General features: G+C 36.0%; 1 protein-coding gene across 1 annotated transcript in view; it reads right to left on the reverse strand.

The window, feature by feature from the left end:
* Window positions 1-1,949: 1,949 nt before the first annotated feature.
* Window positions 1,950-27,262, reverse strand: part of LOC134587161 (CUB and zona pellucida-like domain-containing protein 1) — a 110,890-nt gene continuing 85,577 nt past the window's right edge. Inside the window, exons 9-11 of the mRNA XM_063443348.1 lie at window positions 15,601-15,776; window positions 5,414-5,799; window positions 1,950-2,386 (exon numbers count right to left, since the gene is read on the reverse strand). Coding sequence (XP_063299418.1) covers window positions 2,140-2,386; window positions 5,414-5,799; window positions 15,601-15,750 — 783 coding nt within the window. The 5' untranslated portion in view covers window positions 15,751-15,776 and the 3' untranslated portion in view covers window positions 1,950-2,139. The remainder of the gene's footprint in view (window positions 2,387-5,413; window positions 5,800-15,600; window positions 15,777-27,262) is intronic.

Genomic DNA, 27,262 nt, shown 5'->3' on the forward strand with positions numbered 1-27,262 from the left:
ACTGCGTTCGCCTGTTTAATTCGTTCGAGTGTTTTGTTCGTGTGAACAAGAAGAGGGAAAAACGTACAATATGATTTGAAATTGTCGAACGGCAAATAGCCCGAACGTGGCTATTTGCCGATTACCTTGGTGTTTGCATGAAAGGAGGAGCGGAAGAACGGAGAGGACGCCGGGACCGGAAGATAGGGGAACGAGGACCGGAAGTTCGGCTGTCACGGAGACGAGGTGAACAGCGTGCGTACGGCAGGTAGGAAGGGGGAGTAGCATTTATATAGGAACGCTAACTCCTCCCACAAATACAGGCCTTACGGCCTTAAACATATATATATATATATATACGTATATATATATATATATATATATATATATACACCTTATAGATGTACTGGCTTGCTAGCTGATGCCAAGTGGCAAAACAATTATGCTAGGTTGGTGACAGGCTAGATGCCAAACGGCTTGAGAGGCTCTATCTATGAGTTGGCGCAAGGGGATTTCGTGGCCACGAAACATTGTGGTGGGGTGTTGGCCTCTCGGTGACATGACAAGAATCACAAAAATGTGATTCTTTGTTAAACTAATTTGCATATGAGGTATTTTTGTAGATATTTATGAATTTGTGACTGGACACCAGGTATTTATTTTTTCACTGTTGGAGTGCAAATGTTTGGACTTGAGTGCGTGTATGTATGTATAAGTGTGTATGTGTGTGTGTGTGTGTGTGTATATATATATAAAAAATGAAAGCATTTAATATATTATGCATACATTATATATATATATATATATATATATATATATATATATGTGTGTGTGTGTGTATTTATCTATTATTTTTACATAATTAAGTGATTTTAATAATTAGAATTTGAGGGACCTGCCAGACAACTAGGGATGTGCATGGGCAAAAAAATAGGTTTCATTCAGAAATTCAGGTAAGCAAAACAATTTGTTTGCTTCTGCAAATCAGACCAATGGCATTCGGTTCAATTCGTCAATTCAGAACTTTGACAATTTGGATCTTTGGCAATTTGGAACTTCAGTAATTTGGACCCTAACCCCTAACCCAATAACCCCTAACCCTAAACTCTAACCCTAACCCCTAACCATTTGTTTTGACATTTTTCAGAAACCTGAAGCACTTCAGAATTTTGGCACTTTGGAATTTGGGCACTTTGGCACTTTGACAATTCGGAACTTCGACAATTTGGTTTGGCAATTCGAACTTCGGACATTCGTAAGAATCCAAATGTCCGAATTTCACGAAATTCGTCCGAATGTACATTCAGAATGAAATGAATTGTACATGCCTACAGACAACCCAGTCAGAAAGTCCAGCGAATTTAATTTGCAAACCCTATATTTGGCCTTCATTTTTTTCTAATTCTTCACCACAATTCACTGTTTAATATGATTATTTAACTAATAAGCAGCAATTTGTACCACATTATTGCGATTGTTAAAATAATCTAATTAAATTAGTCAATAATGTTAATACAGTCATTAAATGTTTTCAAATATTAAATATTTTAATGCAACATTTTCAGTCATCATAATGCAATTACATATTAATAAACACATATCAGCTATTAATATTCTCACTCAATATTGTTTATATTGTATATCTTCCTTAATATATATATGTGTATATATATACTACTGTTATGCATTAACATGTATATCTCTAGATTTCCCAGCTTGATATGCAAATGACCGTAGACAGGCATTGTATTTTGGACTTTATATCAATAGACACAGTTTAATACACAGTTGTTTATTTTTTTAAATTAAAATAAAGCATGTACTTTAATCCCAAAGGGTCACTGACGAAGAGCCAGCCATGAGATGCAGCATATTGCAAGGTACCAAAGAGACACTATATTTGTATTTGCAAATTTTTTTATTTTTTTATTTCAGCACAAACTCTTTTGATAGATATATATGACCCCTGAGTGCACTCATCTTTCTTGCATATAGTGTGGCACCGGGGCACACACAAGACCTGGGAACCTGAGTGCTATATATATTAATTTAACTGAAAGATAATCAAAATAGAACACAATAGAATTAACAGAATTAACAATAATGCTATATCATAATATGTTTGTGGAATTATTTCAACATTTTTTATACATTTTTGTATTATTGTTCCTTTATTTTAAATGGCCCAACTAAGACATTAGTTTGATCATGTACAGATAACAGATCCCTCTTGCGTCTTGTGAGGCAGCTCTGGGAACACTGATTATTATCCTTTTGACAGACAGTCAATGTGCACTGAAGATATACTGTGGGGTAGAAATTAAAAAATGGCAATGCTCTGAATCCAAATCGAACTTGGTTTGCATGTGGAGAAGGATATATTGAATATGTGGAATCTTTGATACACCTGAAAATATAAAGCAAGTATGATGTATTCTTACAATGTTTCTGAAAACATACTGTTAGTATAGCATTACACATTTAAAGACAATTGTTTAATCAAGTTTTATGTTGACTGGGGTAATGTTTCAGTAGATTTTTTTTTAAAAGATGTAATCATATTATTTTATCTTATGTGTTGCTGCAAAATACAGCAATACTACATTGTGGGATCAATTTCTTAAAGTCAAATTGCCTCCAAACCAATTGGTGCAAAACCATTCAGTACAGTACTGGGCCATGAGACTGCAAAGTCTAGATATTGTTCACAGTATTTAACAATGTCCAGATTTTGCAGAGCATACCCCAAATGAGTCTGAATTCAGTCCAGATTTTAGCCGTACCAAAAGCTGTTGGACTGCTAAAATCTGGACCCAAATGGTTACTATCTGGGCTTAGATTCTTAAAATCTGTGCAATAATTTAAAAAATCCCCAAATTTGCCCTCCCACAGTGCTTGCAGCCAGCAGGCAAGTAGTTAAAAACAATCCTCAGTAAAAAAAAAAAATACCAGCCATGCTAACTTGCATAATAATTTATATATGTGTGATATCTCAGGACACAATGTACATAAGAGAATGAGAACATTTGGAAGGAGAAAATTATCTAAATCACTACTAAACTACTTACAATATGCGTACTTTTATGTATCGTATGACACTGTGTATGTGAGACAGTGTTTATATATACTGTCTGAATGAGTGTGTGTATATTAGTGTTTGTATAGCAGTGTGTCATTATCTAAATGTGTGCATAATGTTGTCTGAAAGTGTGTCAGTATAGTGTGTGTCTGTGTATGTTATTGTCTGTATAAAGTACATACAAATGTGTGTACATGCCATTTATAACAAAGGTTAATATTTTCTGGATCTATTTTGCTTACCTTTCCCCTATCAGACTGCTGAATACTTATACATCCTGCTAAAACACACACAGACTGCTGAATACAAACACAGAGACTGCTAAACGCATACAAACAGATTGCTGAATACAAAAACTCAGACTGCTAAATGCATACAGATTGCTGAATGCACACACACAGAATACTGAATACACACACACAGACTGCTGAATACGTACAAAGACTGATGAATAAACACACAGACTGCTGAATGCACACACACAGATTGTTCAATACTGTCAGGATCCTATCCTGACAAACAATACTTTTTGTTCTGTTTATTCTGTTCCTTTAAAAACCAAGTTCCTACACTGATTTTATTTGCCAATAGTGGCCTCCCTAACCACTAGCACAGATATTTCTATCTCATCCTCACCTGCCTAGACTAATTCAGATCCTATAAAAGGTTATACCCAACTCACCACATGGTATTGACATTGATGATTTGCCTGAAAGGCTTCAAATCCTTGCTCCTGTGTTATAACCTGTGAACTTACCTTATTGGGTTCAAAACCTGCTTTACTCACCAACCTGCTTCAGACTTTCCTGAACAACTCTACATTCCTGCTTGACTTCCAATTTGCTTAATTCTATACTGGACTTTAATGTATTATTACTTTGTGGCTACCTATGTTACTCCTACATTGGATTTACAAACATTCCAGATAATATTGGCTTCTATCATAAAAGACCTGTTATTGCAGTACAACCTCTAATCCAAAGAGACGGAAGAACTAAAACCCTATATAATGTAATCTTTATATATCTGTCTAGTTCTGTTTAATTGTTATTTGTTTTCCTGTAACTTATTATTTCATTAATATGTTTTCATTCTCTTGCTTTACCTCTCTCTCTCTTATAGGTTCCCCTGTTTCTTTATATCCTGTTCTGGGGCATATTGCTTAAATCCTGTTTTCTGTATTCACTCAAGATTCGTACCTATAATTTCTCTTTTAGGTTTATCTTCAATCTCCTACCTATAACTTCTTTTAAAGGTTTACCTATTTTCAACTTTGGGCTTTTTGTCTAAACCCTTTATTTCATAGCCTAGTTATTCTCACCTGTAATCTGTTATTCGGTTCTGTTTTCTCTCTTATTCCTATAATTTCTATTATAGGATATCCTGTTCATACTATGTCTAAGATCACAAATAAAGACCCTGAAGTTAACCCCAGTTTCAGTCTCATCCCTGACCTGCACAAGATCATGACAAAAATACACACACACTCTACTGAATACACACATAGACTGCCCAATACACAAACACAGGCTATAGAATACACACACATACAGCTGCATACACACACCACATAGTGGGTCAGTGGGTGGAGCTTTCATTATTTGGGGGCTAACTCCAGGTGTTTTTTCACCTTAGCAATGCCCCTGTGTTATGTACAGACATTGAAAATATATATATAGTGCCTTTGTTTTGACACTGGGAATGTCTCATATGTCTTGGATCTTTGATTATTTTTTATGTTATGGATACTTTATTAAATGTGCATTATTGATTTAAACATAGGTTTCAATTTAATATTTTTTGGAGGAACGTTTGCAAATGATCACAATCTGTTAGAAAATATTTTCAAATGATAATTTTCTATAAAAGTCACAATTTACATCTATGGGAATTGTTGTGAACTAATCTTCTAATAACCTTTTATAACAGAGTGTGATCATTGATAACCCTATCCAAAAATATTAAATCGTGACCATAGTGTTGTACAAATTGACATATTTATGTATTTCTATTTTTAGAAATTAGACAAAAGACCTTTTTCATGTGGTCATTTTGCTTTCCAGTTGAGTATGGTTTCCTCATCGCGGTAATTATATAAAATATCAACACAACGACCTTGTAATTTAAATACATTGGTAAATTAAATCACAGTACATTATGTTCACCAATTGCAAGATGTGTATATGACCATGCAGATGCTAAATTATTAGCTTTTTAAAAGTTTTCAGTGATGACTAATTAGTAATTATTTCATGATGGTTATGGTAGCTAAGGGAAAATAGAATCAAAGCATTATAATGGCATTTGAAACTCATGAACAGTATGTAGAAGTTGAAATGAAAATCAAACTATTACCTGTTGCGTATTAGAACATAACTCTTTGTATCATGAGAGTTAGGAAATAGCATGCAAGTATCCACAACTAAACTGAGCTCTGGATCTGCACTCTGCAAGGTGGCTTGAACGTACAATGTCTGGTTAAGTTTGATATAATATGGTGTTTGGTACACCAGATCGTTGTAGGCTGGGGATTCGTAAATAAAAAGATTTGCAGAATATAGCCCATATTGAGTTAGACTGTGGGGCACAGTCTCATCACCAGAGTGATACTTGATATCCACCATTGTATTCTGGAACATTTGACAATGCAGATTCAATTTGAGGTGTGTGCTTCGTTCAATGACCTGACCAAAATGGTAACCATGTACAGTGTTTGAATAACTAATTGTGCTACCTTCACCCTGTTAGGAGAAAAAAAAAAAACTAAGTTTTGTAAAATGTTTTCAGAAATAGAAGTCTGCAATAAAAATACAGCTGTGATCTATTATCAAAGTTTGTTGTATTATACCGCTATTTAATGTGCTTTACTGATATTCAGGACACCAAATTGACTATGTGCTAGTCCTCACAAAACAATACGCCATGTATTCATTTACACCCTTTTTGTATGATCTTCATGGTTATCTAAAGTATTTTATATTTCGTGGAACACTTTGATGTTTAAAAAAGAAATATATTTATTTTTAATGTTTGAAGCTTTTTTATTATTATTTTAACGCCATGACACTGCACTTTTAAATATAAAAAGCATGTAAAGGGTTCTCTAATTTAGTTCCAGGACAGTATCCTTTTGGTAGGATGGAATTAATAACAGATATTAGCCTGTCAAATAGCTCTTGACAATTCTTTCACCCACTGGTTGGTGAGGTGAAGGGTAAAATAAAATAGGAGTATCCCAAGCCCCTACCCCAAGACTAACAAAAAGCTCAGTAGGTGCCAAGTAGCTTAGACCAATCTGTCTTGTTATTTAGTAAGTGACTATGAATCCAGAGGGTGCCTGGGAGAGAACCCTGGGTCCCTGGACTTTATATTTCTCCCCATATGCCTGGATTTTATATTCCCCATTGTATGTTCATTAATTTGTTCAGTTAATTTCACTTTCCCTATCACCAGTATAATTCAGTTCAAATATCTGAACAATTTGCACAACGACCGACCACCCTGCATGTGGAGTGTGTTGCTTGTTAAGATCCCAGAAGCTGTGGTTAACCGCAGCTTAATTGACGAATGGCTGGGTGGTTGTCGATCGTATGAATGAACACGTGGCGGCGGCCATCTTAAACTGACGAACGGCCAGCAGTGTTTTGTCATCGAACGCGTGGAACTGTTTTCGGACACTATTTCACACGAACACCACTGGGACTTCCAGACTTCCAGCAATTTGTCTCTTTTCATACTAACGCAGCAGCGTTCGGCACTTTTAAACACACGAACAAGAGATACTGGAGAATCATAGGCACGAACAGTCCTTTTGTTATTTTAATGCATTTCCCTTCCCCTGAAATAGATCAGCCGACCCAGCTGAACTTATGGAACTATTCTGGGTAGTAGCCTCTTGTGTGTGGCCGGGCAGAAATGTGACCTCCAGCTAACTTTTGAACCCCTGAACCGATCTGGATGATTTTTGAGCATGTCATTCCCCCAGATCAGGGCTATCAGGAAATATATATTTTATGGGGGTCTCTTCTGTTTTGGGGGTATTTCTAAAAATGTGTAAAATAGTTGTATTTTTCACTTGGAGATAATTGAGTTGAAACAGTAATTAACTCAATTATCTCCTAAGCAGAGGGGAGGGATTGTGTACACTGTATGGGAGTGACTGAATGTAAAATACTGTTTTGATTGGCTTGTTGTTCCTGTGTCCCTGTGCCCCACAAGGTCCACCTGGGTGGTAACCTTGTGGGTAAAACTGTATAAAAGGCAGTGTGCCACAATAAACCTTTAATTCCTGATTTACCCTCAACACAGAGCCTTGCATCGTGCTTGTAGGGAAAAGCTTCACCTGCTGCAATCCCTGCCTTGGGATTGCTCTATAATCACTAGCTCTTCTAATAGCTGCTCCTGCTTCTATTCTACATCCTCCCTCTCACAACAGGGGAGAAAGGACATCTCCTGGTGGCAAAAATCCCTCACTCTACCAGGGTGCATCTACAGTGCCCAATCCCTTTAGTTCTAATAAAAATTCTAGAAGAGGTCTCCAGTTAATCACTAAAGAGAGAACTTTCCTACCAACCCCCATGTCACTAGCAGTCCCCAAGCTCTTGGCTAACTCCAAGTATATCCTTTAAAAAATAACCCACATTGCACAAGGCATTTTGATACAGCCCCCAACTTTGCGATATAGATGTCACCCTGGAACAAACCTATTGGCTGAGATTTGCATTTTTTTTTATTTAAAGTATAATTTTCTCAAAGGACAGAAAAAACATGTAGAAACATAGAAAATGTAATACAAAAACACTTTCAGCCTGTAGTAAAGAGAAGTATGCTTCTAAAAACTGAAATAAAGTAAAGGTAGGAAAATATCAGGTCAGGGCAATAAATATTTTTTTATATCAGTATGAACAGGGGAGGGGGCGTGACGGGAGAGATGTGAGCGCGCACGCACCGTGAGGAGGAGCTTGTGGGGAGTCGCGAGGCTGGAAGAGGGGATGCCACGAGGAAATGGCGTCCGGGTATAATACATGGATTTGGATTGACTTAACCCGATATACAAGCTGAGTCTGTACGCTGAATTTTCCCTGAGCTGCACGGCGGTATTGGGAGTATTCTCTGTCTGGGCAGGGTCGAACTACAAACTACAAATACGCAAGTATTCTAAAGTCTGTTCGAAGTATATGGGGGCACATAACTAAAGTGTGACCATTTAACAGCGATTCAGAAGGCGATTGTTATTTATGTTTTTTCTCCTAAATACAACCTGCTTGTGCTAGGGAACTTCCCGCTCAGCAGTGACTTAGACGCTGCTAAAAATTTGTTTTTCTTTTTTTTTTGGAACTAGTTAGACTTTGCGAACTGCTAGTTTTTATAACAAGGCTGTAATAAATTATTACTTCGACAAAATATTCAGACGAACACGCAAAACTGAATAGCAAGCTGAATAACAAGGCTTGAGAAGGCAAGTCTGATAATACCCGGACGCCCCACGATATACAAGCAATGATTTAATATATGCCTGTCTGAATCGAGGCACAAATGGGGTTTGCTTAGCAGTGCATAAATACTCAAGTTGTATTGGTGGGCTGAAAAAAGTCCAGCACAGAATCTGCAAAAGTAACAAGCTATAAATTCAGACTGGGCTAAGGAGAAGAAGAAAGAAAAAAGAAGAAGAAAAGGAGAAAGGGAAGGAAAAGAGAGAGGGAGAAAAAAAAAAAAAAAAAAGAGACAGAGATCATTCGAAGTCGGTGAATTGAAGGAGATAAGAGATCTTTCCTCTTTATGGATTATCAGGACTATCTGAATGGGGACATCTTATGGTCCTTAACAGAATAATAATTTCAAACTAATTATAATCTCCAGCGGAAAGAAGAGAGGGGAAGAGAGGAAGGAAAATAAGAAAGGGAAGGAAGAGACACAATAAAAAGTCAACACAAATAAGAGTTATAAGAAACATAAGGGGCTATATCTCTTGGAGTCTAATACCTGTAGAATCAGAAATAAAGGAAAAGAGAAAAAGAAGGAATAAGGGAAAAAGAAGAGAAAAAGGGAAGGAAAAACATAAGAGATAAGAAAATAGTAAAGAAGAAAATGGCTATGCCAAGGATACAAAAAAAAACCAAGGAGACCAAAAAAGAAAAAGTAAATGAAAAATTCCCAACAAACTTTTTCTCTCCTCAAAACAAACAAGGAGGAGAAATGTCTTTCTCAGATGAATCCATACCTGAAGATAAAAGAAGCTCCATGACTAACTTTCAAGATTTTATAAAAATGAGTCTAGACAGCCAAACTGAAATCTTTAAAAAGGAGATGGAGAATATCATGATCCAAATGACAAAGAGTATGGAAGAAATTAATAAAAGGATAACTAAAGTAGAAGAAATGCAAGAACAAGTAACCAACTATTGTAAAACAATTAAAGAGGTACAAAACAAGATGAAATTGGAATTGGAGACAATGGATGATCGATTAAATATGCTGGAAGAAAAAGCGAGAGCTAAAAATATCAGGATAAAGAATATTCCAGAAACAATTACCCAGGACAAAATAAAAGCCTATCTAAATGACCTGTTCCTAACTCTGAATTTGCAAGATAAAGACCTGGTTACAAGTATGGAAAATATATACAGAATTAAAAAACCGCAAGAAATCCAAAACACTGTCCCTAGAGACCTGATAGTCTCTCTCCACTCATTGACCTTCAAGCAACAACTAATTCAAGCTATGCGAATTAAAAGCTTCTCAGAAGACGATAAATTTAAGGACATTCAAATATATCAAGATCTTTCTAAAGCTGTAAGATTGGAGAGAAAGAAATATTTTGACGCGTTGAAACCACTTAAAGAAAGAAAAATAGCTTACAGATGGGGCCCAGGCAAAGCCATCACAATACAGTGGAATGATAAGAAGAAAGTCTTTCTAAATCCAAAAGAATTACAAGAATGGACAAATTATTCCTTGAGATAAGAGTCTAAAGGGGGGGGAGAGAGTGGGTGGAAGAAAAGGGGTTATTATTAATATTTATATATATAAGTATATATATGTGTTTTTTTTTTTTTTTTTTTTTTTTCTTTTTTTCTTTTTTTTTTTTTTGATGGGCAAACTGAAGATGAATATTTTATGCAATTGGTTGGTGGGTTAGGAAATGGTAAAGTTATTATTTTGGTGATAAATACACGTCATGAATATGGCAATCTATGAATAGATGGTGGTAGGAAAGTAATATCAATAAATAGGATGTAACCTAATGTGAAAAATGAGTAAAAGTAGGAAACCCACATAGAATAAATAGAAGGGAGATAAGAATTCCAAGGGGATCGACATAAATGGTATATATGCTCACTGAGTTAGAATGGGGGGTATAATCACGCACTAAGAAGTAGCAGGATTAAAAGGTTAATTCAAGAAATTGATTATAATATAGGTGAATATTAATATTGGAAAATGGTTGATATTGTTGGAAAGGAAAGTAAAGTGGATATCATATGGTTAAACACAGCACGACATACTTAAGGTTGAACAAAGGGAGTTAAATAATAGACAATGAGGGATAAGAGGAGGAAAATCAATTTTATCACAATAATAATGAGACACTGAATATGGTTAAACCCAAACGAAAATGATATATGGAGAATAATATATGGAGATAAGATAATACTGATCTACTATAGGATGCTCAATTAAGCACTAAGGGGTAAATAGATTAAAAGGTTAATAATAGAACGTGTTTAGAACACTGAGGAATATTTTTTTTTTTTTTTTCTGGCTAAGTTTCCTTTTAAAAGCAGGAGATGCTTGGAATTTATAAGGTTATCATAGCACAATAGTTTTAAGAAATAACATTATGATGGGTTGACCCATAAGATAAAATAAGTAAAATAAGTAAAGGTTTTTTTTTTTTTTTTTTTTTTTTTTTTCTTCTTCCTTTGTCCCATCCCTCTTTCCGGCTCTTCCTCTCCTGGGCTTCCTTTTCCCCCTTAGGTTAGAATTAATATGGAGAGACGAGGGGATAGGGGGGAAGACAGGGGGAGGACGGCAGGGAGCAGGGATCAGATAATAATAACCTAGCCTCGTGGGTCCCCTAACGGGTTACCACTTTAGGGTCTGACCTAGACCTTAGCCCTAGACATCTCATGAGAGTTTTTCTAGGCTTACAGACTGAAGAGACGGTTGTAGATATACTGTCTTATCAGCTTGTAAGAATGAGTGTGTATGAGTTTCTCTGTATTATGAGAACTCAGATGTGTGTGAATGAAGTGGGTAGGAAGACAGCTCAGAAAGGAGTTACTTGATACAGGAAAACAATATGAAGTGTATTTCACTTAATGTACAGGGGCTCAACACCCCTTATAAAAGAATTATGATGAAGGAATTACTCAAGAAAAAACAAATAGACCTGGCGATGTTGCAGGAGACACACTGGAACACAGAAGATAGGAGATGGGCATATGAGGGATATGAGATAATTTCACAAGCGTCCTTAAAAAAAAAAAAGAAAAGAGGAGTGGCTATAATCCTATCGAAAAAAATTAATAAAGAAATAATATATGAGGAAACAGATACAGAAGGAAGATTTCAAATATTAATATGTAAGCTAGATGAGAAAATATACACTCTGGTCAATGTATACCTCCCGAATATACTCCCAACTAAATACTTTAGAATGATAATGGGAAAAGTTGATAAGATAAAAGTGGGACTTTTGGTAGTCTCGGGAGATTTCAACTGTATAATGGATCCTGTCCTAGATAAAAAAATCAGAGATAGTAAACCAATATCCAAGCACCTGAACAATCAAGCCAGAATACTTAGAAATATATTATTAGAACATAACCTATTAGATATATGGAGAGTATATAATCCAGAAGTAAGGGAATACACACACATATCAAAAGTTCATTTGTCTCTCGCAAGAATAGATTTAATCCTGGGAGAGGCAAATCTAGTAGAACAAATAACAAACATAAGGATAGAAGAAAATATATGGTCAGATCATAGCTACATGGTCTTTAATATAAAAACAGAAATTAAAAAAAGATCTAACACGACATGGCGGCTAGATGACTATATTTTGAATAACAAAAATGATCAAGAACAAATAAGACAATTAATCACACTGTATTTTAGAGAGAATTGTTCAGAAGAACTTTCAGCAGCCACAATATGGTGTGCTTTCAAAGCGGTCGTTCGGGGATATTTGATTAAGCTAAAAAATAAGATCCAGAGAGAAAAAGGTCTGAGCAGGGAAAGACTTTATATTGAATATTACCAATTAGCAAGGAAAAATACAACTGTATTAAACACAGAGTCAGCTAGACAACTATCAGAGCTTAGAATGAAGATAGAAAAAATAGAAAAGGAAAGAATAGAAAAAAAATTAGATCGGATGAAAGCAAACTTCTATTATGAAAATAATAAGATCAATAAATGGCTAACTAGAAAACTGAAAAAAACAGAAGGAAAAAAAAGGATACATAGTATTAGGAAGGAAAAAACTCTACTAAAGAAACCAGAAGAGATAGCAAAGGCTTTTCAAATATATTACGAAGAATTGTATAATATTCCAAATCAACCAAAAGATCAAATAATAAATGACTATCTGAAGGAAATATGTTTCCCCAAGATTGCAGAAGACCAAAAAGGAAAGCTCAATGCTCCCTTGCAAGTAATAGAATTTCGTACAGCTATAAAAAAATTATTGAGCTATAAGACTCCTGGTCCGGATGGCCTGACTAATAGATTTTATAAAATCTATGGAGATATCTTGGTGGAACATCTGGCCAAAACATATAATTAAATAACAATCAATGGCAGGGGCCCAAAAGAACTTTTACAAGCCAATATAATTCCTATTTTTAAAAAGGACAAAGATCCCCTAGAATTAAAAAACTATCGTCCTATTTCTCTTATCAATGTGGATTCTAAATTATTTTCTTCTATTTTGGCAGAAAGGCTGAAAGGGATAGTAGGAGATCTAGTACACAGCGATCAGATAGGATTTGTCCCCGCAAGACAGGCAAGCACTAACACAAGGAGAATGATTTACGTCCTGGATTGGAGCGATGGCTCAGGGATTCCCCTCCTGACCCTGTCATTGGATGCAGAAAAGGCCTTTGACAGGGTCGGGTGGGGATTTATGATGGGGGTATTGAAGGCAATGGGAATGGATGGCTGGATGCTTTCAGCAATTGGTTCTATTTACCAAAACCCGACGGCAAGAGTGGTAGGAATGGATTTGTGTTCAGAGTGGTTTCATTTAAAAAATGGCACTCGTCAAGGGTGTCCATTGTCACCTATTTTATATATATTGTCTATGGAAGCATTGGCGATTAGAATAAGAAATAACCCCAATATTCGGGGGGTCCCTTCTCTAGACAGAGAATTGAAAATTAGTATGTACGCCGATGATACCATTCTGACCCTTACAGACCCAGCCGAATCAATTAAGAACCTGATGAAAGAGATAGAACTCTATAGTATAGTCTCGAATTATAAGATAAATATAGAAAAAACGATAGTGATGTTCAAAAATTGCAATAAAAACTGGAAAGAGGAATTTCTTAAGACTTATGGCTTTTCAGATGCCAACGGCAGCTTTGAATATCTAGGCATACTTATAGCAGATGATATTGACAAAATAGTGGAGATTAACTATAAGAAGCTATTGAAGTCCACTGGAATAACATTAAAAAAATGGAATTGCCTAATTTTTAGTTGGTTGGGAAGGATAAATATAATCAATTCGTATATAATTCCTAGATGGACCTACTTTTTTAGAATGGTTCCTTTAAAAATTCCCTTGCCCTGGATTGAGATTATACAAAGGTTAATTAAAAATTTTATTTGGAAGGGGAAAAGACCGCGGATCAGTCTAGATCAATTAACTAACACTATAGGACAGGGAGGGGTAAATTTCCCAGACATGATAAATCATTACGAAGCCACTATTGTTTATCATACCCAGTTACTAACAAAAATAGACTCCAGAAAATTGGCTTGGTACTGTTTAGAGACCCAAACATTGAATGGGATAAAACTAACAAGGGCTATTTGGCAACCAAAAAAGCAAGGAGAAGCAATTAGTAATAAAATCCTTTCCCATCTATTGAATGAATGGTTTTTGATTAAAAAAAAACTAAAAATTTTGGGAAACCTATATGGGTTTATGGAGATAGGTTTATTAGAGGTTTTCATAAATGACTTAAAAATTGACTCTTGGAGGGGAAGGAACATCTTAATACTAGACGACATATTATTGAGAGATAAAATGAAAGATTTCCTAACCTTGTCAGAAGTATTTGGTCTCCCGCAGACAGAGATTTTTCGATATCTAAGGATAAAATCATGTCTGGGGAAGAACCTCGCAAGTAGTAACAATAACAGGAACAGTCTTATAATACAGATTTTTGGAAATGAAAATCCAAACAAAAATATGGCTAAATGCTATGCCTTGATAAGATCACCCCCTAAAATTAATTCATCTAAACAGATAAAGAGCTGGGAACAAGAATGTAATCTAAAAATAGACTTATTAGAATGGGGCAATATGTTGACACAAGTCAAAAAAAATATTCATAATACAATTTTATTTGAGACACATTATAAAATCTGCTATCGGTGGTATTTGGTACCAAGCAGATTAAACAGAATCGATCAAAGGGAGTCCAGCCAATGTTGGAGATGTGGATCAGCAGTTGGTAGTTTTATACATATATGGTGGAACTGCAAAATAATAAAAAAAATATGGGTGGAAGTCTTTAGAAAATTATATATTTGGGATACAATTTGGATAGAACAATCCCCAATCACTGCTCTACTTCATTTACATTGGCCGGACCTTTGTCCATACCAACAATATTTAGTGAACCACGCTTTTGTAGCAGTTAAAATACTAATAGCCAGAAAATGGAAAAACTCCACAACAATTGAGTATAAAACCTGGGAAAACCAATTGGTTTTACAGCTTAAAAATGAGAAAACACTATTTAGAACTAAGGAGAATGAACGAAAATATGAATTGAGTAAAAAATGTCTACAGCTGTTAGAAAGGAATCAGTAGCTCCCAAAGACCCTAATTTAGGGCTTCATCTTATTGAATTGATATATACTTAATCATATTTAATGCAACCCAACTAGGCTGTTACCTTACCCTACTATGTCTTATGTTTGTATATGTGTGATGTGCTAGTACGTATAAATGAGAATCCGCAAAACAGAAGAATTATATATGTGTATAATTTTCTATATATATATTTATATTTTTTATATGAGATAACTGTATGTTATATGTCAAAAACCAAATAAAGAAATTTTAAGAATTATATCAGTATGAACATTTTTGCACACTGTGCCAAGTATTATACTAACATTTATTGTTTAACTTTATTCTACCGCACTATCTTTTTCACATGTGTTTTGTGATATTCGGGAGTTGACTGATCAAGTGAGGACTTTCATATTAAAGAAGCATTTTATTGATTATGTGTATTTTTCCACTTGTGATGCTCAATTTTTATTAACAATATGCATTATTCTTATTGTCTTACCTGTCTTAATGTTCCACATTTATTGTACTGGATGTAAAAAGTCAACCAGTTACCCAAATTCTGAGGACGGCATTGTGGGTCATTCAAAAAAATCTCATTTTCTAAATACCCTAATGACTTAAGGTACCAGACTGAAATCTGAACTTCCATGTAGCTTGAGGAACATGAGAGGGTCACTGGATGAATACATAAAATATATATTTGTTAAAATATTAAAAATATAAACAAAATTGTTCCATAACACAGGTTATAATTGTCAATATCTGAAATAAGCAAGAACATAGAGAATGATATTCCATTAAAGAATGATTATAGCACTAAAAACACAAACCAGTATTCTTAATATTATAGTGTCCCTGTCCCTACTTAAGGTTCCCGCCATGCATTAAAATTAAAAATATTTACCAAGGCTCCCCTAGCACTGCTGGCCTCTCTGTCTCACCTGATGTCATGGAGGAGGTGTGGCCAAAGCACAGGTTATAAACATAAATGTAGCAGAGTAGAGATATAATCCACGATATATCCGCTGGTAGTCGTAGTCAGCATACAAATCCAAGGTAGCGTAATAATCCCAATCCCATTTCCCTATAACTGGACGAAACACAGTTTGGGAGTCAACTGAACTTTTATTGAACCACAGCCGATTTTATACACATCCCCATACAAGGGGTTTCTTTAATTACATTCCAGGGGTTTTCCACTGGTACACAAAGTTTTCCACACAGTCTACAATAACATTTCCCATCATCCTTTTCTGTACTGGAGAGATAATTGTGTAAGAGTACACCTTTAATTACATTATCTCTCCGTACAGAAATCACACAATATTGTTTAAAAATACATCATTCAAAAAATATGTGTCTGAACTCCACGAATAGATGGGATCTGAGCGCACAATCTGTCGAATTACCGCTCAGATCCATTCTTTAGAATAGAAAAGCCATTCAAATGAAGTTCTGGACCGGTCTGCCACGAGCCCCAAAATAGTTCCAGGCCATTGCAAGCTTTGACCAGTCTTCTTTCGGGAGTTCATACGAATTAGCAATTGAAAATACACATTAATATACTGCATAGTTGTGTGTAGGAAGATCGTGGGTTTCAATTAGCCGAACGCCGTTCCATTTAGACAAACGGGGCTATCTGCCCGAACAGCATGGAAGACGAGCGGTGTTCGCAAGTTTGAGTATTTTAGTTCCATGCACTCGATGACCAAACACTGCTCGGCGTTTGTGCGCAAAGATCGCCGCCGCCACGTGTTCGATCATACGAACGGCAACCACCCATTAAACCATTAGGGTTTTGCGGTTTTCACTATGTTGCCAGTTGTTAATTGGGGTCACACGACTCCCTTGTGTGGCCCTCCATTTGACAGATTATTCATTTTCACGAACAGTACATCCTTATTCTGTTAGTGAAGTTAATATACAAATGCATATAGTTTTTACATGGGAGAAATAGGCGAATGACCCCAGTTATTGCACAATGAAGTGGCTAGGTTTGCCACAATAAACATGAAGCTTGTTTTTCCATTAACCTCTTAACCCCTTAAGGATGGCGGGCGTGCTATGCCGTCCTTAGGGGCCTGGCTCTAAATGCCGGGGGGCGGCATAGCACATCCCAGCCATCCTTTCTACTTACCCGGTCGCCGGCGATCCAATGCCAGCGATCGCGGTATGGGGATTTACCTGGGAGCCCAGGGAGTCCCCCTCCTTCCTCTTCGGCCCCCCTGGGCCATGTGATCGCGAGGTCCTCACAAGGACAACATAGCCGTCCATGTCAGTGTCAGCAGGGGGAGTGCCTGTAATAACAGGTACGCCCCCTGCTGCCTGTGAAAATAAATGTTTTAAACAGTGTAAAATTAAATAATATATACTTAGATCATATATATTAATATTAAAATACACTTAGACAGTGTATGTGTGTGTATATATATATATAATGATAATTACATATATTTAATCAATATCATTGTACATGTACTTTGATATTAATATATATAATTATATATATATATATATTAATATTAAAATACACTTAGACAGTGTGTGTGTGTGTGTATATATATATATATATATGTATATGTGTGTATATATATATATATATGTGTGTGCATATATATATATATATATATATATATATATATATATATACACATACACACATACACTAAGTGTATTTTAATATTATTATATATATAATTATTATATATATAATATAAAATAAATACGTAAATACGTTAAAAATAATAAAAAAGAAATAAAAAATATATATGTGTAATTTCATTCTAACTGTATTTTAAAATTAATATATATATAAATATAAATTTATATATAGATATTAAAATACACGTAGAACGAAATAATTGATATATATATATATATACACACACACATATATACATACACATACACATAAGTATGTACGTATATACTGTTGCAAGAAAAATTATGTGAACCCTTTGGAATGATATGAATTTCTGCACAAATTGGTCATAAAATGTGATCTGATCATCATCTAAGTCACAACAATAGACAATCACAGTCTGCTTAAACTAATAGCACACAAAGAATGAAATGTCGCCATGTTTTTATTGAACACAACATGTAAACATTCACAGTGCAGGTGGAAAAAGTATGTGAACCATTGGATTTAATAACTGGTTGAACCTCCTTTGGCAGCAATAACTTCAATCAAACGTTTCCTGTAGTTGCAGATCAGACTTGCACAACGGTCAGGAGTAATTCTTGATCATTCCTCTTTACAGAACTACAGTTTCAGTTCAGCAATATTCTTGGGATGTCTGGCGTGAATCACTTTCTTGAGGTCATGCCACAGCATCTCAATTGGGTTGAGGTCAGGACTCTGACTGGGCTACTTCAGAAGGCGTATTTTCTTCTGATTAAGCCATTCTGTTGTTGATTTACTTCTATGTTTTGGGTCATTGCCCTGTTGCAACACCCAACTTCTGTTGAGCTTCAGCTGGTAGACAGATGGCCTTAAGTTCTCCTGCAAAATGTCTTGATAAACTTGGGAATTCATTTTTCCTTTGATGATAGCAATCCGTCCAGGCCCTGACGCAGCAAAGCAGCCCCAAACCATGATGCCCCCACCACCATACTTCACAGTTGTGATGAGGTTTTGATGTTGGTGTGCTGTGCCTCTTTTTCACCACACAGTGTTGTGTGTTTCTTCCAAACAACTCAACTTTGGTTTCATCTGTCCACAGAATATTTTGCCAGTACTGCTGTGGAACATCCAGGTGCTCTTGTGCAAACTGTAACGTGCAGCAATGTTTTGTTTAGACAGCAGTGGCTTCCTCTGTGGTATCCACCCATGAAATCCATTCTTGTTTAGTGTTTTACATATTGTAGATTCGCTAACAGGGATGTTAGCATTTGCCAGTGACTTTTGTAAGTCTTTAGATGACACTCTAGGATTCTTCTTCATCTCATTGAGCAGTCTGCGCTGTGCTCTTGCAGTCATCTTAACAGGACGGCCACTCCTAGGGAGAGTAGCAGCAGTGCTGAACTTTCTCCATTCATAGCCAATTTGTCTTACTGTGGACTGATGAACAGCAAGGCTTTTGGAAATACTTGTATAACCGTTTCCAGCTTTATGCAAGTCAACAATTCTTAATTGTAGGTCTTCTGAGAGCTCTTTTGTGTGAGGCATCATTCACATCAGGCAATGCTTCTTGTGAAAAGCAAACCCAGAACTGGTGTCTATTTTTTATAGGGCAGGGCAGCTGTAACCAACACCTCTAATCTCATCTCATTGATTGGACTCCAGTTGGCTGGCATCTCACTCCAATTAGCTCTTGGAGATGTCATTAGTCTAGGGGTTCACATACTTTTTCCACCTGCACTGTGAATGTTTACATGGTGTGCTCAATAAAAACATGGCAACATTTCATTCTTTGTGTGTTATTAGTTTAAGCAGACTGTGATTGTCTATTGTTGTGACTTAGATGATAATCAGATCACATTTTATGACCAATTTGTGCAGAAATCCATATCATTCCAAAGGGTTCACATACTTTTTCTTGCAACTGTATCACTATATATATATATATATATAAATAATTTAAAAAAATTATATATATATATATATATATATATATATATATATATATAATATTTGGGAGTCCCAGGCCAACTCCTTGGTTTTGCACCCCTCCCTGTTACAGGTGGCTCATTCCAGGACCCTATTTAGCCTTGACTTGCAGAGAGTCCCAGTAAGGAAGTATTTCCCAAGTAAGTGGATTAATCTCATAAGAGCAAACATTAGGCTGCTACTAGGATAGGACCTGCTGAAGATGGGGTACTTTGACGTAGTTTGCAGGCTTATGCAATGTATGATCATATAATAACTAAACCCCCCATCATTTTCTGCCTAGGTGAGATGTTTTTAAATAAAACTATTACAATCTCTAAGATTTGAAATCATTGTTTAGTGAATAAGCGAGTACGCTGGATTCTGTATTATATATATATATATATATATATATATATATATATATATATATATAATAATTCTATGTTTAATTTTCTAGCACTATATTTAACCCTGTAACTTTCCAAGACAACATAAAACCTGTACTTAGGGGTACTGTTTTACAAGACTTCGCTGAACACAAATATTAGTGTTTCAAAACAATAAAATGTATTACAACGATGATATCGTCAGTGAAAGTGAATTTTTTTGCAAATTGGCGTTCAAATTTGTTTTTTGCATTTTACACACACAAACAAATATTAACAATGACTTTAGCTAGTGTTTGTGACCAAGTGGCTACTAAAAAAGACTGGACATACCCCATTTGCAATACCTTGGTTTGTCTTCTTTTGCAAATGGTATGCAATCATGGGGGTAATTCTCCTGGGCTATCATACAGTCTCAAAGGCAACGTAACCAATCTGAAAAATGTAACATGCTATATTTGACCCTGCAACTTCCCAAAACACCATAAAACCTGTACATAGGGGGTACTGTTTTACACGTAAGACATCGCTGAATACAAATATGTGTATTTTATTGCAGTAAAAGCAAACTGTATTATGACATTCACAGTTAGAATGTCACATAGAACAAAAAGCAATTTCTCCTATATATATTTGAAAACCCCATAAAACCTGTACATGAGGGATACTGTTATACTCAGGAGACTTCTCTGAACACAAATATTAGTGTTTCAAAACAGTAAAATATATCACAATCATTTTATCGTCCGTGTAAGTGCCATTTGTGTGTAAAAAATGCAAAAAATGTCACTTTGACGATATCATCATGGAAATACATTTTACTGTTTCGAAACACTAATATTTGTGTTCAGCGAAGTCTTCCGAGTAAAACAGTGTCTTTTTGGACTTTTATTTGAAAAATCTAGACAAGCTAATGAAAAAAAATGCTAAATAGATTAAAAATTTTGTCTTGAGTTTAAAAACACCCAGTGTTTACATGCTTTTTTGCTTTCTATTGCAAGTTATAGGGCTATAAGTACAAGTAGGAAATTGCTGTTTCAAAATATATATAATTTTAAATGTATCAATAGTGATATTGTAACACTGTTATCTGTCATAAATCTCTGAATCACACTTCACATGTACATATTGTTTAAGTAGGGTAACCCAGGGTATTCAATATGAGATATGTCCATTCTTTTTTTTACTAGCCAGTTAGTCACAAACACTGGCCAAAGTTAGCATTTATATTTGTTTGTGTTTTAATGCAAAAAACGAATATAAACTGTCGCCAGTGTTTGTGACTAAGTGGCTACTAAAAAAAAAAGGCTGAACATACCCTATTTGCAATACCTTAGGTTCATTTGCAAATGGTATGCCATCATGGGGGTAATTCTCATTCCTGGGCTACCATACACTCTCAAAGGCAACATAACCTGGCAAATTTCAATGTAAAAAAAAAAAAAGGAAAATCAAGCCTTATATTTGACCCTGTAACTTTCAAAGACACTATAAAACCTCTACATGGAGGTTACTGTTATACTCAGGAGACTTCGCTGAACATGAATATTAGTGTTTCAAAAAAGTAAAATGCATCATAACAATAATATCATCAGTGAAAGTGCCGTTTGTGTGTGAAAAATGCTAATATTTTCACTTTCACTGACAATATCGTCACTGTGATATGTTTTACTGTTTTGAAACACTAATATTTGTATTCAGCAAAGCCTCCCGAGTAAAACAGTACCCCCCATGTACAGGTTTTAGGGTGTTATAGAAAGTTACAGGGTTAAACACAGTGCTGGCAAATTAAATTCCCTGGACTTTCGGCCTGGGTTGTCAGGCAGGTCCTTCAAATTGCAAACAATAAAATTACTTAATTATGTAAAAATATTACATAAATATGCACATAGAATTTAAATATATATACGTATATTTATGTCATTTTGCATATGGACATATGTATATTTCGTATTGTATTTTTATTTATTTATATATATATATATATCATTTCATTCTAATCATATTTTGAGATATATACATATTAATATCAAAATACAGTTAGAATAAAATTATGACTGAAACGTCGACTTGATATGCATTTATTTGCTTAAATAAATCACTTATTTGAATTTGAATTTAAGTCCTTCGAGTGCACTCTTTGTGGATTATATATATATATATATATATATACAAAACAAGAACGGAACCTCTTGCACTCCTACTCAATATATATAACCAGGTGCCAGGTCCCAAATATATAAAAATCAAAAGAAATATTACCGGCACTCTTGGAGTAGATTCATTCAATTTATTTGTTAGTAGAACCAGTCAACGTTTCAGCTCCCGATCGGAGCTTTCATCAGGACACACAAGGCCTTGTGTGTCCTGATGAAAGCTCCGATCGGGAGCTGAAACGTTGACTGGTTCTACTAACAAATAAATTGAATGAATCTACTCCAAGAGTGCCGGTAATATTTCTTTTGATTTTTATATATATATATATATATATATATATATATATATATATATATACACACACACACACACAAATGTAATTTAATTATAAGTGTATTTTTTTATTAATATACAAATATAAAAATACACTTAGTTTGACATTATGTATATAAGATATATATATATATCTTTATGCTTTTTTTAACCTTTTTTAACCTTTTTTTTTACTTTACACATGCACGAAGACTGCCTGTCAGCACAGACAGTCCCGCTGCAGGCAGACACCTATTTCGCCCATGTGACCACTCTGTTAGAGCGATCACGTTGCCGCGGGGTCCTTATTCGCCCCCAGGGAGACTGTTTGGGCTGACAGGCAGTCCCCCCGGACTGGGAGCAACTCCAGTATGACAGTTCAGGACCATCACCTGCCCTCAAGGGGACGTTTCCAGTGACAGTCCTGAACCGTCACTGGTCCTTAAGGGGTTAAAAGAACACTGTAGCGCTAAGAACATAAATATGTATTACTAGTTGTAACGGATCACCTGGCACCCCGATTGGGTACCTCCGTTGATGGATGCTCCTAGTGCTTCCCGAGGGCTCCAAGCACTACACTTGACACCATAAGCACTGCAGACCCCACAAACTGCCGCAGCTTGGTGGGGTCTCACTGTCTCCTACCCACCCTGGACCTACGACAAGGCTCCAGGTTCCAGTGGGTGAACCTCTCTTTCCCCAGAGAGTGAAACAGGAACAGAAACAAGCTCTTACAAGAGCTTAGTGATTATTCAAGGGAGTATGAAGAGAATAGAAATTCCTCGTAGCAGATTCCCCCAATAAGAGACAGGACTCTAGATTGAGGGTGAAGTAGAATTCAATTAACTCACAGCAGAAAAAAAACATACATTTTAACAAACCCCAAAAAGTACCCCAAAATACAGCACATCCCCTAAAAGCCCAGATCTGGGTGAACAATATATCCAAAAATCACCCAGATCGGTTCAGGGGTTCAGGAATTTCCTGGAAGTCTTATTTTTGCCCCACAGTGCACATGGCCCCATGCCCAAAACATATCCATACACTTGACGGCAAAACACTGCTGGACAATTTAAGATGGCCACCGCCAAATGTTTGAATCTGTTCCAGTTAAAAGTCCAAGGGGCAGAAACTGTACTTTTGAACATGGGTTATCACAGTGTCCAAAGTCCCAGGGTAGGAGGCTGGCAAGCAGGCACCTCCAAAAACTCATGGCAAACTCTTTTAAAAAGGGAGTTTGTCACACTAATGATATAGTGTCCCTGTCTGTTCTTGTACTAAGGTCCCTCCCCTGTGCAAATTACATAATTTAATAATTAAGTTTTGCTTTGCATTTAATAATACAGTTTTGCTTAGTTTTTTTTTTCCAGCACAGAGGCTTCCCCGGTGCTTCTGACCTCTCTATCTCACCTGACGTCACAGATTTGACATGACCTCCTCTGCGATGGTCCAATCCAAGGCTTCTCATAGATGAGCATTGGAGACCTTATCAACATGTGCAATGAGCACCATACGGTGCCTTGAAAAAGTATTCAACCCCATTGGCATTTTTCATGTTTTGTTGCCTCACAACCTGGAATTAACATGGATTGTTTGAGGATTTGCATAATTTAATTTACAGAACAAGCCCACAGCTTTGACAAAAAAAACCAGAAAAAGTAAATGTGCATAACTATTCACCCCCTAAAGTCAATACTTCACAGCTCCAAGTCACTTTGGATAAGTCTCTATGAGCTTACCACATCTTACTTGTGGGATTTTTGCCCAATCCTCCTTGCAAAACTGCTCCAGCTCCTTCAAGTTGGATTGTTTGCGCTTGCAAAAAGCAATCTTTAAGTCTGACCACAGATTTAAAATTGGATTAAGGTCTGGGCATTGACTAGGCCATTCCAACACATTTACATGTTTCCCCTTAAACCACTCAATTGTTGCTTTAGCAGTGTGTTTGGGGTCATTGTCCTGCTGGAGTGGTACAGGTTTTGCTCAAGAATATCCCTGTATTTAGCACCATCCATCTTTCCCTCAACTCTGACCAGTTTCCCAGTCCCAGCTGCTGAAAAACATCCCCACAGCATGATGCTGCCACCACCATGTTTCGCTGTGGGGATGGTGTTCTTTGGGTGATGTGATGTGTTGGGTTTACGCCAGACATAGCATTTTCTTTGATAGCCGAAAAAATTCAATTTTAGTCTCATCAGACCAGAGCACCTTCCTCCATACATTTTGGGAGTCTCCCACATGCCTTTTCGAAAACTCAAAATGTGCCATTTTGTTTTTTTGCTGAAAGTAATGGCTTTCTTCTGGCCACTCTGCCATAAAGCCCAACTCTATGGAGCGTATAGGTTTATTGTCGTCCTATGTATAGATACTCCAGTCTCTGCAGTGGAACTCTGCAGCTCCTCCAGGTTTACCTTAGTCTTAGTCTCTGTGCTGCCTCTCTGATTAATGCCCTCCTTGCCCGGTCTGTGAGTTTTGGTGGGCGGCCGTCTCTTGGCAGGTTTGCTGTTGTGCCATGTTCTTTCCATTTGGTTATGATAGATTTGATGGTGCTCCTGGGGATCATCAAAGATTTGGATATTTTTTTATAACCTAACCCTGACTTGTACTTCTCAACAACATTGTTCCTTACTTGTTTGAAGAGTTTCTTGGTCTTCATGGCAGTGTTTGATTAGTGGTGCCTCTTGCTTAGGTGTTGCAGCCTCTGGGGCCTTTCAAAAAAAGGTGTGTGTATATGTAATGACATATCATGTGACACTTAGATTTCACACAGGTGGACATCATTTCACTAATTATGTGATTTCTAAAGGTAATTGGTTGCACCAGAGCGTTTTTTGGGCTTCATAACAAAGGGGGTCAATACATACGCATATGCCAATTTTCTGTTTTCTATTTCTAAAAAATAGTTTTATGTATATATTTTTCTCATTTCACTTCACCAACTTAGACTATTGTGTTCTGATCCATCACATACAATTCAGATTAATAAAACATTGAACTTAAGGCTTTAATGTAACAAAATAGGTAAAAAGTCAAGGGGGTGAATACTTTTGCAAGGCACACTACACGCATTAACATTTTTGCCATAGGAAAGTATTAAATTAACGTATTTAACCCTGCAATGTAAACATTGAAATGAAGTGGCCTGGGTGATGATAGAGTCACTTTAAAATAAGCTTGGCCAGTGAATTGTAGAAGTCCTGATTATTGTAGAACTCACAAATTATTCACAATAAAAAAAAAAAATATATATATATATATATATATATATATATATATATATATTATATATATATTCTACAATTCTGGTTTTGTGAAAAGAAGAAAATGCGCTGAATTTGCTCATCCAAAATAATCAGACCTTTTTGCTGATCATAACTGTATCAACAATGAATTGTCTTAGAGTTGGCACTTTCTGTAGCATATTCAGTGATTTCTGGCTAACACATTTCTGCAAGCAAGAGGAGCAGAAAGTTGCAATGTTGGTTGCATGTGTATTAACATTTATATTTACATTTAGGAACTGTTAGGAACTGTACATGTTTTTTTTTTTAGCTGTTCCTGAGCTATTAGATGCTCTTTCAGGGTAATTTTGAGTATAACATTGAGCTTATACACTTAAAAGGGATTATAGTATAGTCATTATATATACATACTACACAAACACACACACACACATACTTGCTCTGTACAGATGACTAAATAAACATTAGGATGTCTGATTATCTTTATATCTTTATCTGATCAGTGCTAAGTCAATGTTTTTTTAATTAATATTAGTCATGTTACAGATATGATAATTGCACTGGGCATCTTTAGCTGACTAAATAAAAAAACTAATAAAGTACTATTTTGGGACTGTGAATTCTTAGAGATTTCATGATCTCAATCAATACTCTAGCCAACTATAATGTCTTCATATTTCTTTAATTGTCTTCATTCTTTGGCCTCACACAATTAACTTACTCTGCAAATGATTCTCTATCCTCTCTAATATGAAACATCAAATTGACCATTACCCCTTCTAAACACAGTTATGCTACTGCAGTCTTGCAGTACTCTTTTGTTACTTGATCAGCACCAATTACATATAGACATCGTCACTTCTCTGTATCGGTTGGACTAATCTAACCAACTCAAGAACTTCTCTGCAAATTTCCATAATTTTAGCAATATTATAGAATTTTCCATCTAACACCAACACTTATAACATATTGATTCATCCCACATTTGCAACTTCCACCAATCTTGAAGATTCTGACTTTTCAGCTTACTTCTGCTTACTTTCAGCTCAACTCATACCACCCTGATCACACATTTCACCATTTACACACATAACCCCTACTACATTTTGCCTCTAAGCTCCTTGAAACATATATTCCTGATGGTATAGTGTTAAAACCACCATTTAGATGGCTTGCCCCACTTAAAGGGTAAGAAAAATGCACCTTTTTTCAGATCTGCACAGGTTCGCCAGCGCTGACCCTGCCCCCAATCTGCCTCCTTGGCTTACTGCATTAGAATTGATGATCTTGCCAATCCAATGCTTTACCATAGCAAAAGCATTGGATTGTCCAAGATCAAGAAGGAGGCAGGGTGGGGCAGTGCCAAATGTCAGCCTGGCAAATCAGCATCTCCTCATAGAGATGCAATAAATCATGGAAATGCTAAACATCAGTGCTGCACACTGTGCAGCACTGCCCCAGGACGCACCT

Source organism: Pelobates fuscus, chromosome 2 (genome assembly GCF_036172605.1).
Source record: "Pelobates fuscus isolate aPelFus1 chromosome 2, aPelFus1.pri, whole genome shotgun sequence".
NCBI lineage: Eukaryota > Metazoa > Chordata > Amphibia > Anura > Pelobatidae > Pelobates > Pelobates fuscus.